The following is a 15,399-nucleotide window of genomic DNA, read 5'->3' as shown; positions in this document are numbered from 1 at the left end:
TGTTTTTTGTATCAAAGAAGAAAAAGGAAAACTTTTTTACACCTTAACATGAGACATTCATTTACATGTTTAAAAAATAAAGACTGATGGTTACTTGAAAATGTTTAGTTGAATCATATGTTAGTTATAACATGTGCATAGTGATTTCGATTGCCAGCTCCAGGAATGTGTTTATCGCATTTCTCTTAACATTTCCTTACATAATCTTTTTTTATTTAATGTGTTTTACTCCCTACTTTCAGAGATAATTAAACTATTCAGATCACAGGTCTCAAACATTACAAGCATCATTTTTGAGATGTGTTGATGTGACCTTCCATGTCCTTGGTCATCAGGTACAAGTATTCGCGTTTATTGCTTTTGTGATGATGCACATCGATCTATATCTGATAGCTACAACTGTGATGGCGGCGCCTTGGACTAGGTTAAATACGAGGCTATCTACAAAGTGCATTACGTTTTCGTTTGTGTCCGTTAGGGGTGGGGCTAGCGCGGCCATCTTGGTGTCATGGCATTCCGCCGCTCGGTCGGCATCCTGCCGTGCTAGTGACAGGTTCGTGCTGTACTCCGTTGAGTTACAGTTTGAAATGTCAGCGTTAATTGAAAATGCCTCGAAGTGTGAAGTGCGTGCTGTAATAAGGTTTCTGACTGCAAAAAACTGTACACCAATAGAAATCTATCGGCAGCTTTGTGAAGTGTATGGGGACAACATAATCACTGAAGGTGGAGTGCATCAATGGGTCATAAAATTTAAAAATGGCCGAACTAACGTTCACGACGAAGAGCGAAGTGGAAGACCCAGCATAGTGACTGCCGAACTTGTCGAAAAAGTCGATGCCGCGGTCCGTGAAAACCGTAATTTCACAATAACGGAACTCTCCATGAGTTTTCCACAAATTTCACGAAGTTTGTTGCACGAAATCATTACCGAAAAGCTTGGTTACTATAAGTTTTGTGCAAGATGGATACCAAAAATCTTGACAGAGATTCACAAAATTCAGCGAATGGCTGCAGCGTTAACGTTTTTGGACGCTTACGAGAAACATGGCGACTCATTACTCGATCGCATCGTTACTGGTGATGAAACATGGGTCACGCATGTGAACTGCGAGACAAAATTGCAGTCAATGCAGTGGGGCACACAAATTCCCCCCAAAAACCCAAGAAATGCATGCAGACAATGTCGCAAGGAAGGTGATGGCGACTGTCTTTTGGGACAGAAAAGGTGTGATTTTTGTGGATTTCCTGGAAAGAGGCACTACAATAAACTCTCAAAAGTATTCCCAAACTCTGCACAACCTCAGAAGAGCAATACAAAACAAGCGCAGGGGAAAGTTGGGCTCAAAGATCTTGCTAATTCACGACAACGCCCGGGCCCACACGGCAAATGCCACTCGTGAAGTTCTCGAATCTTTTATGTGGGAGTTGTTTCCTCATCCGCTGTACAGTCCCGACCTGGCACCGAGCGACTTCCACTTATTCCCAGCAATGAAGAAGTGGTTGGCTATGCAGCGTTTTGATGACGACGCACAGCTTCAAGAAGCACGTGGTTGAAGGCGCAGGCGGCCGAATTTTACGACGAAGGAATTTCCAAGCTCGTCCATCGCTACGATAAGTGCCTTCATTTAAATGGCAACTATGTAGAAAAGTAGTATTTAAGTGTGGCTTTCATCTGTATATAATTAAAAAAAATTCCAATACTTTATTTATTTTTAATTCCAAAACGTAATGTACTTTGTGAATAGCCCTCATATGTGTGGTAGAACTGAAGGACCAATGTATAAAAATGATTTCAGTCGTGAATGAGGCATTGGTGTCAGAAGATGTGTAAGATTTCAGTTTGGTGAAGGAAACGTAGATTGGTGACGTCATCTTATTAGGTACATGATGAGGAGATGGACTTGGGACATTCACTGTGTGTTAAAAGATAAAGGAGTAGCAATAGAATGGAATTTCGTGCACGCTAGCGGTAAAATGTCAACTAGAGTAATAAGTATAGGAGATAGTTTTGTGGGGGTGGGGGGGGCAATGTTAGTTATAAAAAAATAAAGAATAGAGACTGGAGGAAGTAGATGACTGGAAGTGAATACAAGTGGAGCTTGTTTGGGAGTCCTGAATGGCACTCATGCTTGTTGGCATTCATATCTCCAGAGATATAAAAGAGGACGTTGATGCCTGTTACATCATTATTAAGGAAAGTAGTGTAGATGCCAGAATTGACCATCCAGAGAGATATTTGAATGGACAGGGAAGTTGGTGACTGTCATGAAAATGGGTTTTCAAGATCTTTTTCGATGTGTGTAGGGACGATGAACCAAACGACCTATTTCATGACTCTAGGTAGGCTAATGGTCGGTAGGCAAATGTTGAATGTGAGATTTGTTAGGCTTTGGAAAGAGATGTATTTATGTGAAGTAAACCACAACATACTCTTCGATTTATAATTTTTTTTATATGATCCAGTACATTTTCCCATATGATTAAATGGTCTTTGCTTCACTGGACATGTTTCAGTATATTAAATCACTGTATATAATATTCCTTTCAAGACAAACTATTGAGAGTTAGGCAGCCTTATGACTTTCATGGGCAACATATAACTTTTCTCTTTCTTTGTCTCTGAACATAGTATGCATACTAGTTGATAATAACTGCAGAACACTTATGAGGAGACCACCAATTTCCTTTGTTCTTATAGGATATGAAATTCATTTCTCAGGATGACTTCAAGAGCAATAAGATGTAGTTCTCAAAAAGACTGGAAAAGATGTACACTGAAATTTCTCAGGAGCTGTTAGGAAGAAAAATTCTGTGTTTGAGTTAGATTTTTAGTTTTATTTTACTTCAGTAATATTATCAGAGTCATATGTCATGTAAATAAATTTTCCTTTTTAGTTAGTATTTGTATGAAAAAGTGTATTTTCTTCATAAATTACAATTTGGAACAATGACCGGAAACACCACATAAAAGAACCTTACATTTAGAGTATAAATGTGACATTCAAAAGTGAACAGCTAAATGAGAATATTGAGTAGCGTATGTTCCCTTGGAAGTCACATTTCCTCTACTTTTGTATAAGCTTTCTTTTATTCACAATTAACAGAAGATTTAAGAACAGTAATCAAACTCCAACAAATATGGCTCATGAATTCCAAATGATGAGCTAGTAATATATAATGAAATAAAATAATAACATAACTGATATGTGTTGTTATGTAAATTATTTGTGACTTCCATATAAGATGAATCCCATTTTTGTACTAGATTCTGATCTGCTATGTGTAATAGTTTCGTTTCCTAATGAGACATGAGAAAATCTACTTTTAATTTATGGTACAATATTTGTGAATTTTGATTTGTATTATATAATATAAATGTCGAATTTTAATGAAAATTTCAAAAACTTCCTGTAGCGAAAATCTAAGAAATACGAGGCTTGAAAGCTTTATGCTTAACTTTTTTATTGAAATATTTTATTCCACTGAAATAAATGAACTACAGTATTGCAAAAATGTTAATGTAAGACCTGATCACAGTCAATACATACTTGAAATTATATGCAATAAGCAAATATATATTTATTTAAAGGAATAAAAAGTGATGATACCACAGCATATTTCGTCTCCACAGCTATATAATTTTGTTAGGGACAATTTGGCTGAATAGACTGAAACATTTTGTTCTTAACTGCATCTAGAAAACCTCAAAGTCGATAATTTCCAGTGTTTTTGGTAACTGCATCATATTACTTAGCACTGTAGCAGTGCATACAGCGAGATACTTATGTGGTAGAAGGGGGGAGGGAAATAGAACGGTAGTGTCGGGGCCCACTGCAGGTTAGGGGAAGTGTGGTTCAACAGCTGAAACTTATGCATGAACGCACATCTCTCCTAACTTTTAAGTTACAGCTAGCAGGTGCACATACAATAGTATTAACGTGTAATGTCAGTGCCGTGAGAAGTCGATAAAATATAGTTTCTAGCTAAGAGCTCTGAAAAAGAAATACACGCATAAAGAAAGGATCAACCAAAGGATGACAAGATCGGCCAGGCACTACCAGAAGCAAATCTCACAAAACAAGAAAGGGGTAAAAATTTAGTATAGCAGACAATATCACTTATTACAGCACTGACAGCTTAAAATAAAAAACATGTGTCATGTCGAAGTTGCGTAAGTTCTGTAATACGTTCTTCAGGAATATTATATAAAAATTAAATTTTCCTTCTCCTTCATCTTTCTGAAGCAGTGAAGCCGCGGTTTACACTCATACAATTAGCTACATTTTCACCCTTTCTCTTTACTGTGTTTATGGGTGACTGGAGTAGCTAGTGGTTCCTGTGACTCTCCATAACAGTATTTTTAATGAGATTTCGTCTTCCTGGTCTGTCTCTCCCGACAAAAATTTAATGGCATTGTATACAATCATACGTGCCTGATTGTGAAGAACTTGCCCTGACCCTACAGTGCACTAAGGCTGCAATGGCATGCTTCGTAGTAAAGAGACAGTAACGAGAATGCTCGAAGTGTTCAGGTCAGTAGGCCAGAGTCAACTGATGTAGCCACTGGATGGAATCGACCCTTATTCACGACGGGAAAGCGTTTCTGTACTAGTGTCACGTCATTTTGGCCGATCTGTGCAAAGTGGGACAGTCTAGCAGGCCACCCTACTAGAGAGAGTGTGTCAAAGGCAAAGACGGTCCACACAACGAAATTTTGAAGTCACAGTAGTCGGCCTGCCTCCCATACATCGCGAATGCTCGGCTCCATGCAGGGCCCACAAGAAATCAATATGCAATTGACAAGGTACCCGCTAAAGGCGTTTGATATATGCTACCGATATCTTGCATGCATTGAAATGTATAGTCATGAATTATTAAATTCGGCTGAAATACAATGATCAGCTGGAAAATTATGACCACCTACCTAACAGCCAGAATGTCCACCTTTGGAACGGATAACAGGAGTTTTCAGTACACTCTGTGTTTAGACACACTTGTACCCAGCAGTGCATTAAATTCTGATATTCGTTCCGCCACAGTTAAATGGGTCTCCTGTTTTACCAGTCTGACCAGCCTAAGACGTCCATCATCTGTAATGAGAGGTGGTTGCCCAACCGTGCGACGTCTATACATAGTTTCACTTTGCTTTCGCCATGTGTTGAAGATACTCACCACAGCTCTTCTCGAACACACGACAAGTGTTGTAGTTTCTGAAATGCTCCTGCAAAGCCTCCAGGCCATCTGCCCTCAGTCAGTCTCATTCTAGACACAGACACACTTACGCATACTACATTTACTGCGTGTGTGTCTGACTAGTAGTTGTTCCTCACCAAGTAACGCTACTATCGCCAGTCATAATATTCTGGCTGATCAGCTTCCCGCCAGAAATCTGTACTGACACTCGTAAGACCTATAGTGTCACATGCTGTGACGTATGCGCCATGCCTTACTTTTCACGCGACTCGCTTGCAGACAACTTACGTAAGGCGGTGGAACGTGGCCTTGGTAGCCGCCGCGATTGAGGCTGATGTCGGTGTAATTAGGCGGCGGCGGCTGCTGGGGGAAATGTGAGATGACGGTGAGCTGGTGACCCCTGGCGGCCAGCGCGTGCAACAGCGGCTGCTGCAGCCGAAAGTGACTGACTGCGCGTAGCGGCAGAGCCACTAAGATGCGCGCGCCCTCTACCGGCGCGCCCGCAGGGCACAGTAGCAGGACCAGCGCCAGGCGCAGTAAGGTGGGGCTGAGAGGAGCCAGCGACATCTGTAATAAGTGGCGGCGCCTGTAGTACCAGCCGCCCGACTATAAGCAAGTTTTATCGGTACTGAGCACACATACACTATTTGCAAGTTACTTTAAGCACACAACAAGACTCCGATGCATTGAGCAGACTGCTTACTCTCGCTTCCTCCATCTTGCTGCTGCTTGCTGCAGAGAACTGATTGTTTGTATACAAAGTTATTAGTATGTATCTCTGTGATATCAAAAGACGATAGTTTGAAATGTGTGAGACGTATAGAAAAATATCACATGTCACTAAAGAGAGCATCTCTCTGAGTTTAAATCCATTGTATGCTCCAGGGCGGAAATCTGCATCTACATACCTTCTCCGCAAGCCACCGTACTGTGCTTGGCAGAGGGTTCTCTTTCCCATTACTATCATTTCCTTCCGCATTCCACCAGCAGATACTTTCTCATGTTTTCTTGGCGAAATGGCAGCAGTAGAATCGTTCTACAGTCAGCTTCAAATGATGGATCCCTAAATTTTCTCAATAGCGTTCCTCGAAAAGAGCATTGATTCGCCTCCCATTCGAGTTCGCCAAGCGCGTCCATAACACTTATGTGTCGTTTAAACCGTCCAGTAACCAAACAAGCACCCCGCCTTTGAACTGCTGCGATGTCTTCCTTTAGTCCAACCAGGTATGGTCCCAAATACTCCATCAATACTCAAGAATAGGTCGTACTAGCGTCCTATATGCAGTTTCATTTTCATATGAACCACACTTTTAAGAAATTCTTCCAATAAACCGAAGTGGACCATTCGCTCTTCCTACCACAATCAAAGGAAAAACAACATTAATAACAGATAATTATGTTCTAGCACCTGGATGGTTGAACTGGAAGAATATTAATCATTTGTACCTTTATCCAAAACCTTTAGATCAACCAAAATATCGAGAATTTGTAAAAAGATGTTAAAGAATTGAAGACAACTGCAACAAAAAACTGATACTTTTATGAAAATAATGATTAAATTATACCACTGGAAGAATGTGAAGGTAATTCAGTAGTAGTATTTGACGATTTAGTTCTTGAAAATCAAGATGTAGTTAGAGAATACACTAGTGGCCATTAAAATTATTACACCACAAATATGACGTGCTACAGACGCGAAATTTAACCAACAGGAAGAAAATGCTGTGATATGCAAATTATTAGCTTTTCAGAGCATTCACACAAGGTTGGCCCCGGTGGCGACATGAGTAAAGTTTCCAACCGATTTCTCATACACATACAGCAGTTGACCAGCGTTGCCTGGTGAAACGATGTTGTCATGCCTTGTGTAAGGAGCAGAAATGCGTACCATCACGTTTCCGACTTCGATAAAGGTCGGATTGTAGCTTATTCGCATTGCGGTTTATCGTATCGCGACACTGCTGCTCGCGTTGGTCGAGATCCAATGACTGTTAGCAGAATATGGAATCGTTGGGTTCAGGAGGGTAATACGGAGCGCCGTGCTGGATCCCACTAGCAAAATGGCTCTGAGCACTATGGGACTTAACATCTGTGGTCATCAGTCCCCTAGTACTTAGAACTACTGAAACCTAACTAACCTAAGGACATCACACACATCCATGCCTGAGGCAGGATTCGAACTTGCGACCGTAGCAGTCGCGTGGGTATCACTAGCAGTTGAGATGACAGGCATCTTATCCACGTGGCTGTAACAGATCGTGCAGCCACGTCTCTTTCCCTGAGTCAACAGATGGGGACGTTTCCAAGACAACAACCACCCGCATGAACAGTTTGACTACGTTTGCAGCAGCATGGACTATCAGCTCGGAGACAATGGGTGCAGTTACCCTTGATGCTGCATCACATACAGGAGCGCTAGCGATGGTGTACTCAAGAGTGAACCTGGGTGCACGAATGGCAAAACGTCAGTTTTTAGGATGAATCCAGGTTCTGTCTACAGCATCATGATGGTCGCATCCCTGTTTGGCGACATCGCGGTGAACGTACATTGGAGTGTGTATTTGTCATCACCATACTGGCGTATTACCCGGCGTGATGGTATAGGGTGCTATTGGTTACACGTCTCGGTCACCTCTTGTTCGCATTGACGGCACTTTGAACAGTGGACGTTACATTTCAGATTTGTTACGACCCGTGGCTCTACCCTTCATTCGATCCCTGGGAAACCCTATGTTTCAGCGGGATAATGCCCGAACGCATGTTGCAGATCCTGTACGGGCCTTTCTGGATACAGAAAATGTTAGACTGCTGCCCTGGCCAGCACATTCTGTGGTGTCAACGCCAGACACCACACTTGCTAGGTGGTAGCCTTTAAATCGGCCGCGGTCCGTTAGTATACGTCGGACCCACGTGTCGCCACTATCAGTGATTGCAGACCGAGGCCCGCCACACGGCAGGTCTAGAGCGACTCCCTAGCACTCGCCCCAGTTGAACAGCCGACTTTGCTAGCGATGGTTCACTGACTACATACACCCTCATTTGCAGAGACGATAGTTTAGCACAGCCTTCAGCTACGTCATTTGCTACGACCTAGCAAGGCGCCATATTCAGTTACTATTCTGGACAGATAATATTGTGAATCATGTACCGTCAAGAGCGACGTTCCTCATCAATGGATTAAAGTGAAGTATCAAACTAATTACGTCTGCTTTCTGAATTCTAATTCCTTGTCATTTTCCAGACCTCACGTCAGTATAGTTCTTACCTCCTCACGCCATCCTGTGTGATCTAAAACGCGTGCATTTCGGCCTCCATTCGTAACACGGTGTTGGCTCTTCTGGCAACACAACACATTCTCCAGATCTCTCACCAATTGGAAACGTGTGGTCAATGGTGGCCGAGCAACTGGCTCGTCACAAACGCCAGTCACTACTCTTGATGAACTGTGGAATCGTTTTGAAGCTGCATGGGCAGCTGTACCTGTATACGCCATCAAAACTCTGTTTGACTCAATGCCCAGGAGTATCAAGGCCGTTATTACGGGCAGAGGTGGTTGTTCTGGGTACTGATTTCTCGAGATCTATGCACCCAAATTGCGTGAAAATGTAGTCACATGTCAGTTCTCGTATAATATATTTGTCCAATGAATACCCATTTACTATCTGCATTTCTTCTTGGTGTAGCAATGTTAATGGCCAATAGTGTATTTTACTACAGGAAGACATAAAAGAAAAGTTTTATTTAGGTCAAACATACTCAAAAATACCAAAACAATTAGTCAGAGCTACACTTAATTTTTTGAATATTTTCAAACAAGATTACACAAATTTAAATCATATTTATCATAAGTTTGATGATTTTAACAGAAATGTGTACAAAATATTGGAAAGATCACTTTAGATTTTTTATGAGAGACTTGATTAGAAAACAGAAATAGAACACAGAGTTACATAAGGCAAAAAAATGTTTTTTTAATAGAAAAAAATTTCACTCTGCACAGAGTTCTGGTATCAGTCTGGCACACAATTTTAATCTGCCAGGATGTTTAGTTAATTTTTTTCTCATTTCTGATAAATGTCTGTCAAACATGATCCAGAAGTTGTTAAAAAAAGCTATACGAAACAGAAGAGTAAAAGAACAATTACAAGAAAAGTTTAAAAATGGGAAAAAACACAATGATCAAATCATGAAAAACATACAAAAGAAGATCAACCACTTATTGTAGCAATGAATTAGTAAAACAGTTAATTGTAGGATTTGGTGATAATGCCTTAAAAGCGATTGAAGAAAATAGAGAAATTGAAAAAGAAATGGTTCCTTTTTCTCACTATTAGCTAGAAGAATTTAATGATATAACAGCAACCAAACAATATGAAATTCCACAGCGTAACTATGCTTTAAGTGAATCAGAGTCAAGATTTATTAAGTAAGTATGGAGAATAGAGAACAAAAGGATAAAAAAATTGAAAGAGAAAGAATGCTAAAATATATTAACCATTGTGAAAATGTTTTCGGATTGAGGCACACTAGTTTTAAATTCAGTGGTAAATTACAAGTAAAATTTGATGGAGATTAATTAACTATTGTCGATGGTACATATGGCGATACAGATGGATTAATGAATCTTTTAACTAAAAGACAAATAACCATGAAAGACATGAATACACCATTTCCTGGTTCTGATTTATTAAGTTATGCAGATATATAACCCATTTGGGAGCATTATATTCTGGTAATAATCCAAATAAAATAAAATGGAATAGAGGAAGTAAATATAAATATATGATAAAAGAAATTATTGATAACTTTTTCCAGCAATGAGAGAAAAAATTAGATTATTCACTACAAACTAAGGAAGAAACAATTGGTGAAGGTTTAATAAAGAAATATACATAAAAACCGAGATGTCTGTCAATTAATTGATAGGTAATCGGTAATTCATGGATAAGATAAGCCAGAAACAAAAATTATCGCAATGAAAAAGTTGGAAAACGCAAATGTTGACAAATTAAATATAGTGATCTTGTCATCACCAATCCAAACGAATTCTGTAATTGTTCAGAACTTTGAATAATCTTCCACACAGCTTTTGGAAAAGTGAAAAACGTTGTGATGGTTTAGTCAAATGGGTTGTAAATAATTTTCCGATGTCAGAGATGCATCCATCAGGATATTAGTTCTGTGGCCCTTTTACTAAGCTAGAAGGAAGACTATCATGTGGTGATCCAGGAATAAGTAAGTTAGATGAAGAATGTAGAAAAAACAATGTAGAGATAATGAAAATTTACGAAAAAGACACAAAGCATAGAAAGAATTTCAGTTAGCTGCAAAAGAAAGAATGTATGCAAGTGATGCTTCATTTGCAGAAAACTTAGTGGCAGTTGCAGTTAGGGGAATAATGTATGGAAAGAGAAAATTAGGTATGGTATTAGGTGCGGATGATAATGGTTGGGAAGTCTAAAAAAATTAGCCCTTAAAAATCTTTAATCTATATAAATAAATAACTTTAGAATTTATTATTCCTTGCCTTCTAGTGGCGAAATTAAAACAAATGGAATTAAAATTAAAGCCAATAAGGATCAAGTACACAGGACTGATCAATTTTTTACCAGTTTTGAAACAGATACTAATCCATGGAATAGAAGGAGTTGTCCAAAAGATATGATTTTAAGCTAGATTTAAAACTTGATCTGCTACCTACCATACATTTTATGTTGGGCAAATGATCAAAGATTTTCGTTGCTGAATTGTTTACTCCTTTTTGAGCAACTGACAGCTTCAGTGATGGATAGTAAACATCATTTTTCCCACTAGTGTTATATGTATGAACATCACTGTTCTTCGCAAACTGAGATGGATTATTTATAACGAATTTTATTAGTGCTCCTTGAATAGGTGCCTACATGATGTCCTTAGGTCAACAACACTAATTACTCTGACTTCTCTCTTTTGTGCAATAAATACTTTATGTCTGAGTTGTGAGTTGCCCCAGACAACTATTCCATAAGACATTACTGGTTGGAAATATGCAAAGTATGTTAGGAGGCTGATCTGTTTCTTTCCAAGACTACCGATTATATGACGAGTGAAAGGAGCTGAATTTAATTGTTTGAGAAACTCAGTAATATGGTTTATCCAGTTCAAGTTGTCATCAATGCGACCACCCAAAAATTTGTAGATATCTACCCTGTTAACTGAGCCTCATTTGTGAGCTACATCAATTATCAGTATGACTATTCGGTGTACAGAACTGGATATAGTGGGTTTTTTCAAAATTAAGGGAGAGTACATTTTCTGAGAACAACTTAATAATTCTTTGGAAGACATCCTTAACAATATCTTCAGTTGCTTTTTCTGGAATGGGATTTATCTTAACACTCACATCATCTCCAAAAAGTACATGTTCTGCTTGCTGAACGTTAAATGAGAGGTCATTCACATGAATAAGGAACAGCAGAGGACCCAAAATCGAACCCTGTGGGACTCCCTTTGTCATAACTCCCTGTTCACTAGAATTTATCACCCTCCAAACATTATTTGTATTATTCAGCACAACTTTTTGCTTTGTGTTTGTTAAGTATGATTCAAACCAGCTGTGTGTATAGCCTTCAATTCCATAAAACCTGAGTTTTTCTAAGAGTGTAACATGATCCACACAGTCAAAAGTCTTGGAAAGATCACAGAAAATACGAACTGGCGATAATTTGTTATTTAGGGCTTGTACTATTTGACAGGTAAATGTGAAGATAGCATTCTCAGTGAAGGATCCGAACTGTGACATGCTGAGTAAATTATTTTCACTTAAATGTGAGACTACTCTTGAATACATACCTTTTTCGAATATTTTAAAAAACGAAGTCAGTGACTAGATTGGTCTATAATTATTTAAGTCACTCTTGTCCCCTTTCTTAGGAAGAGGTTTAACAGTGGTGTATTTCAATCTGTCTGGAACAATTCCCTGTGCCAGCGAATCATTACATATATCACTAAGGACTCCTCTTATTAAATTAGAACAACACTTCAAATTCTGTTAGAGACTCCATCAACACCAAATGAGCTCTTGTTTTTTAGTATATTTATAATTCCCTTAATTTCAGTGGTGGATGTTGTTGCTATTTCTAAAGACCTAAAGTCCTGGGGAATGACATTTTAACATATTTTTTTGCTTCTTCGACTGAACCCTTTCATCCTATTTTTGCTACTACATTCGGAAAGTGATTGTTAAAAATACTTGTAACTTGTGATTTATCACTCACGACATCATCATTTCGCTTTATTTCTATGGTATGCTGTGCACTGTCAGGCTGCTCTGTCTCGCATTTCACAATATTGCATATAGTTTTAATCTTGTTATCTGCATTATTAATTTCTGTCAGGACACATAAACTTCTCGACTTCTTAATGACTTTCCTTAAAATATTACAGTATCTTTTGTAGCAAGCAAGTAATGTCAGATCCTGACTTATTCTGGTCTGTACATATATTTCCCTCTTTCTCCTACTCTGTGTCTTAATTCCCTAGTAATCCATGGCTTACTTGACATTGTAATGCCTTTTTTGGATAACATTTCAAGAAAGCAACTCTCAAATATTGAGACAAATTTAGGGTGGAATAAATTGAATTTGGCATCAGCATCATTTTCTGGTGTACTTCATCCCATACTACCTCTTCTAGGCTGCTCTTAAGACTCTGTATCCTGGTTCGCATCAGTAAGCCTCCCAGCCTTGTATGAATCTGCCTCAAGCCTGTAGGGTGCTATATGTGTTATTTCCATTAACCATCATGATCAGATCGCCCATTAACAACTGGATACACATTAACAGTTTCTGCATGAGCACTGTCTACGAAAATGTTATCAATAAATAACCTACTATCCTGCTGCACGTGAGTTGGAAAATTGACTACAGATACTAGATTGAAACAACCAAACAAAGATTCTAGCTTACTTTCCATGTCTGTATATTTTAGGAAATCTGCATTAAAATCACCACAAACCACTAACTGCTTCCTTTTGTCTGACAGGAAGCTCAATATTGCCTCTAGATTTTTCATGAATAGCTGAAAGTTACCTTGAGGGGATCTGTAGATTGTTAAATTACTGTAGAAGTATATTGGAGTAGAAACTCACAAGCACATGCTTCAAGGACCTGACCTACACAAAAACTATTTGTTTCAAGTGTCCAGTTTTTATATAAGTAGCAACTCCTCCTTTTTCCATGTTGACTCTGCATGAATAAGATGCTAATCTGTAAACACTTAAATTTAACTTCTCCATCCCTGCGCTAACATAGTGTTCAGAGACACACAAAATAGCTATACCTTCACAATTTACCCCATTTTCTAAGCATACAAGAAGCTCATCTATCTTATTTTTCAATTCTCTAATGTCCTAATGAAACACACAAATTTTATTTCTTTGGATATTGCTACAGACATTATGGCACTGTTCTTTTTAATCTCTTTCAATACTCTCTGTCTATGACATGACCCTAACCAAAAAAACGTTACCTCTGACTCCAGTAATCACAGGTATTTTGTCTTATGTGCATGTGGCCCTTCTTACATTTTCTGCAAGAAACTCAACTAATCTACCCTGCCCCCCCCCCCCCCATTCAGATGCAGGCCATGACTAGAGTAACGCCACTTCCCAATTGCATCAACAGCCACAGCACAGATATGAGATTTAGTTCCTGCCAACAGTAACACCCCCCTCCCCACAGCTCTCTGTTAACATGGTTGACAGCTGTATTAACCCAAGGCTGGTCATGGCGCTGCGAAACATCCAGAAACATCACACGAGTGTGAGCTGTTGCTGCTCCTATTACATGCAGGTAATACCTAATACTACACTCTGAAGTGCTAGCCAGGCTGTTCCCTGCTCCTCCTACTATAAGAACATGGTCCTCGCCATCAAAATCTCTGCTCAAGACCCCTAGGTTTTCTTTAACCTGGTTAAGCTTACCACTGGGTTTCACAATGCTTGTGACCTGGTACTCGACTCCTAGCCTATTCCGTAGGAACTGGCCTACACCTCTCCCATGAATGCTACCTGACAGCAGGACTCTTTTCTTTCTGCTTGACTCCCGACCTAGCATTACAATTGTTACTACAAGTCTGCTGCACCCTAGTTTGCTCAAAAACTGTTTGAGGCTCTTCTACTTCAGGTAACAAATCAAATTGATTGCTCACTGGAATCTGGAAAGTGATTTCTGGGGTTTTCGTCTTCTGACTACGACTTGTTACCTGTTCCAAGCTCGCACTGTCTCTTTCCCCCTTCAACTTGTCTGATTCTAAGTATGCCATTTCTAGTTCAGCCTGGAGGGCACATATCTTTTTTCCCTGTTTTACGATTTTCTTGTCGTGGGTACATAACCTCCAACTCCATTGACAGACCTCATCTGGCACTATAACAGCTTCCCTGCTATAATCACCCCAGTGAAACACCAACCCACAATCCTGACATTTCACTCCCATGCTCACTAATCTACGATAACATCCACATTTGTCACACATGATGGCGGATTAAACAATACAAATTACACTATAAACAATTCCACTGTACCAGTTAATAATTAGTACAAAGTAACTTAGCTTCTGGTGAGATGAGCAGAGAACTTCTGGGCTTCAGGCGAATATAGCAGCAGGCAAATGTAAACAGCGCTAAGTTAATTGGTGGCGTAGGTTATAGTGGCGGAAATCACAAAAAGAGTAAGAAACTGAAGATGCTCATATTTTCTAATGACAAATTTGAATAGGGGTACACTGAAATATGTATAATACTCTTATTAAAACAGAAACTCCACTTAACGACTTTACTGCACAATATGTAAAATTGACTATACAGACGTATAGAGACACAGAAAACACGAACCGAATGCAAACTATACATCCACAATACTCTTTAAAATAAAGCCACACCGACACTACCTGGAAATTATTGAATAATCACACAACTTACTGTGGTCGATAACCAAAACAAACCCATGCCAACAGCTTGCAGTTTATAAGTTATCTTTCCACAAAACCCATGCAAGTAAAGGAGAAGCCTTCAATAGATAATAATTTACTTATTTAAGCTATAATATTGCCTTAATAAATTGGGAAAGTATGATTTGTAGTTCAATGCTGAGAGTCTACAAAATTTTAATGGAGAAATTTGTGGCCATTTATGCATGTTTGTTTTAAACTATTTGCACCAGCAGCTGA

The 15,399-nt window shown here is 39.1% G+C and overlaps 1 protein-coding gene across 1 annotated transcript in view; it reads right to left on the bottom strand.

Moving 5' to 3' along the window:
- Window positions 1-15,399, bottom strand: part of LOC124616101 (UDP-glucosyltransferase 2-like) — a 111,651-nt gene that overhangs the window by 76,262 nt on the left and 19,990 nt on the right. Inside the window, exon 3 of the mRNA XM_047144361.1 lies at window positions 5,482-5,760. Coding sequence (XP_047000317.1) covers window positions 5,482-5,760 — 279 coding nt within the window. The remainder of the gene's footprint in view (window positions 1-5,481; window positions 5,761-15,399) is intronic.

This window comes from Schistocerca americana, chromosome 5 (assembly GCF_021461395.2).
Source record: "Schistocerca americana isolate TAMUIC-IGC-003095 chromosome 5, iqSchAmer2.1, whole genome shotgun sequence".
Lineage (NCBI taxonomy): Eukaryota > Metazoa > Arthropoda > Insecta > Orthoptera > Acrididae > Schistocerca > Schistocerca americana.
The sequence above is the reverse complement of the archived record's forward strand: the minus strand, read 5'-3'. Positions and strand labels throughout refer to the sequence as shown.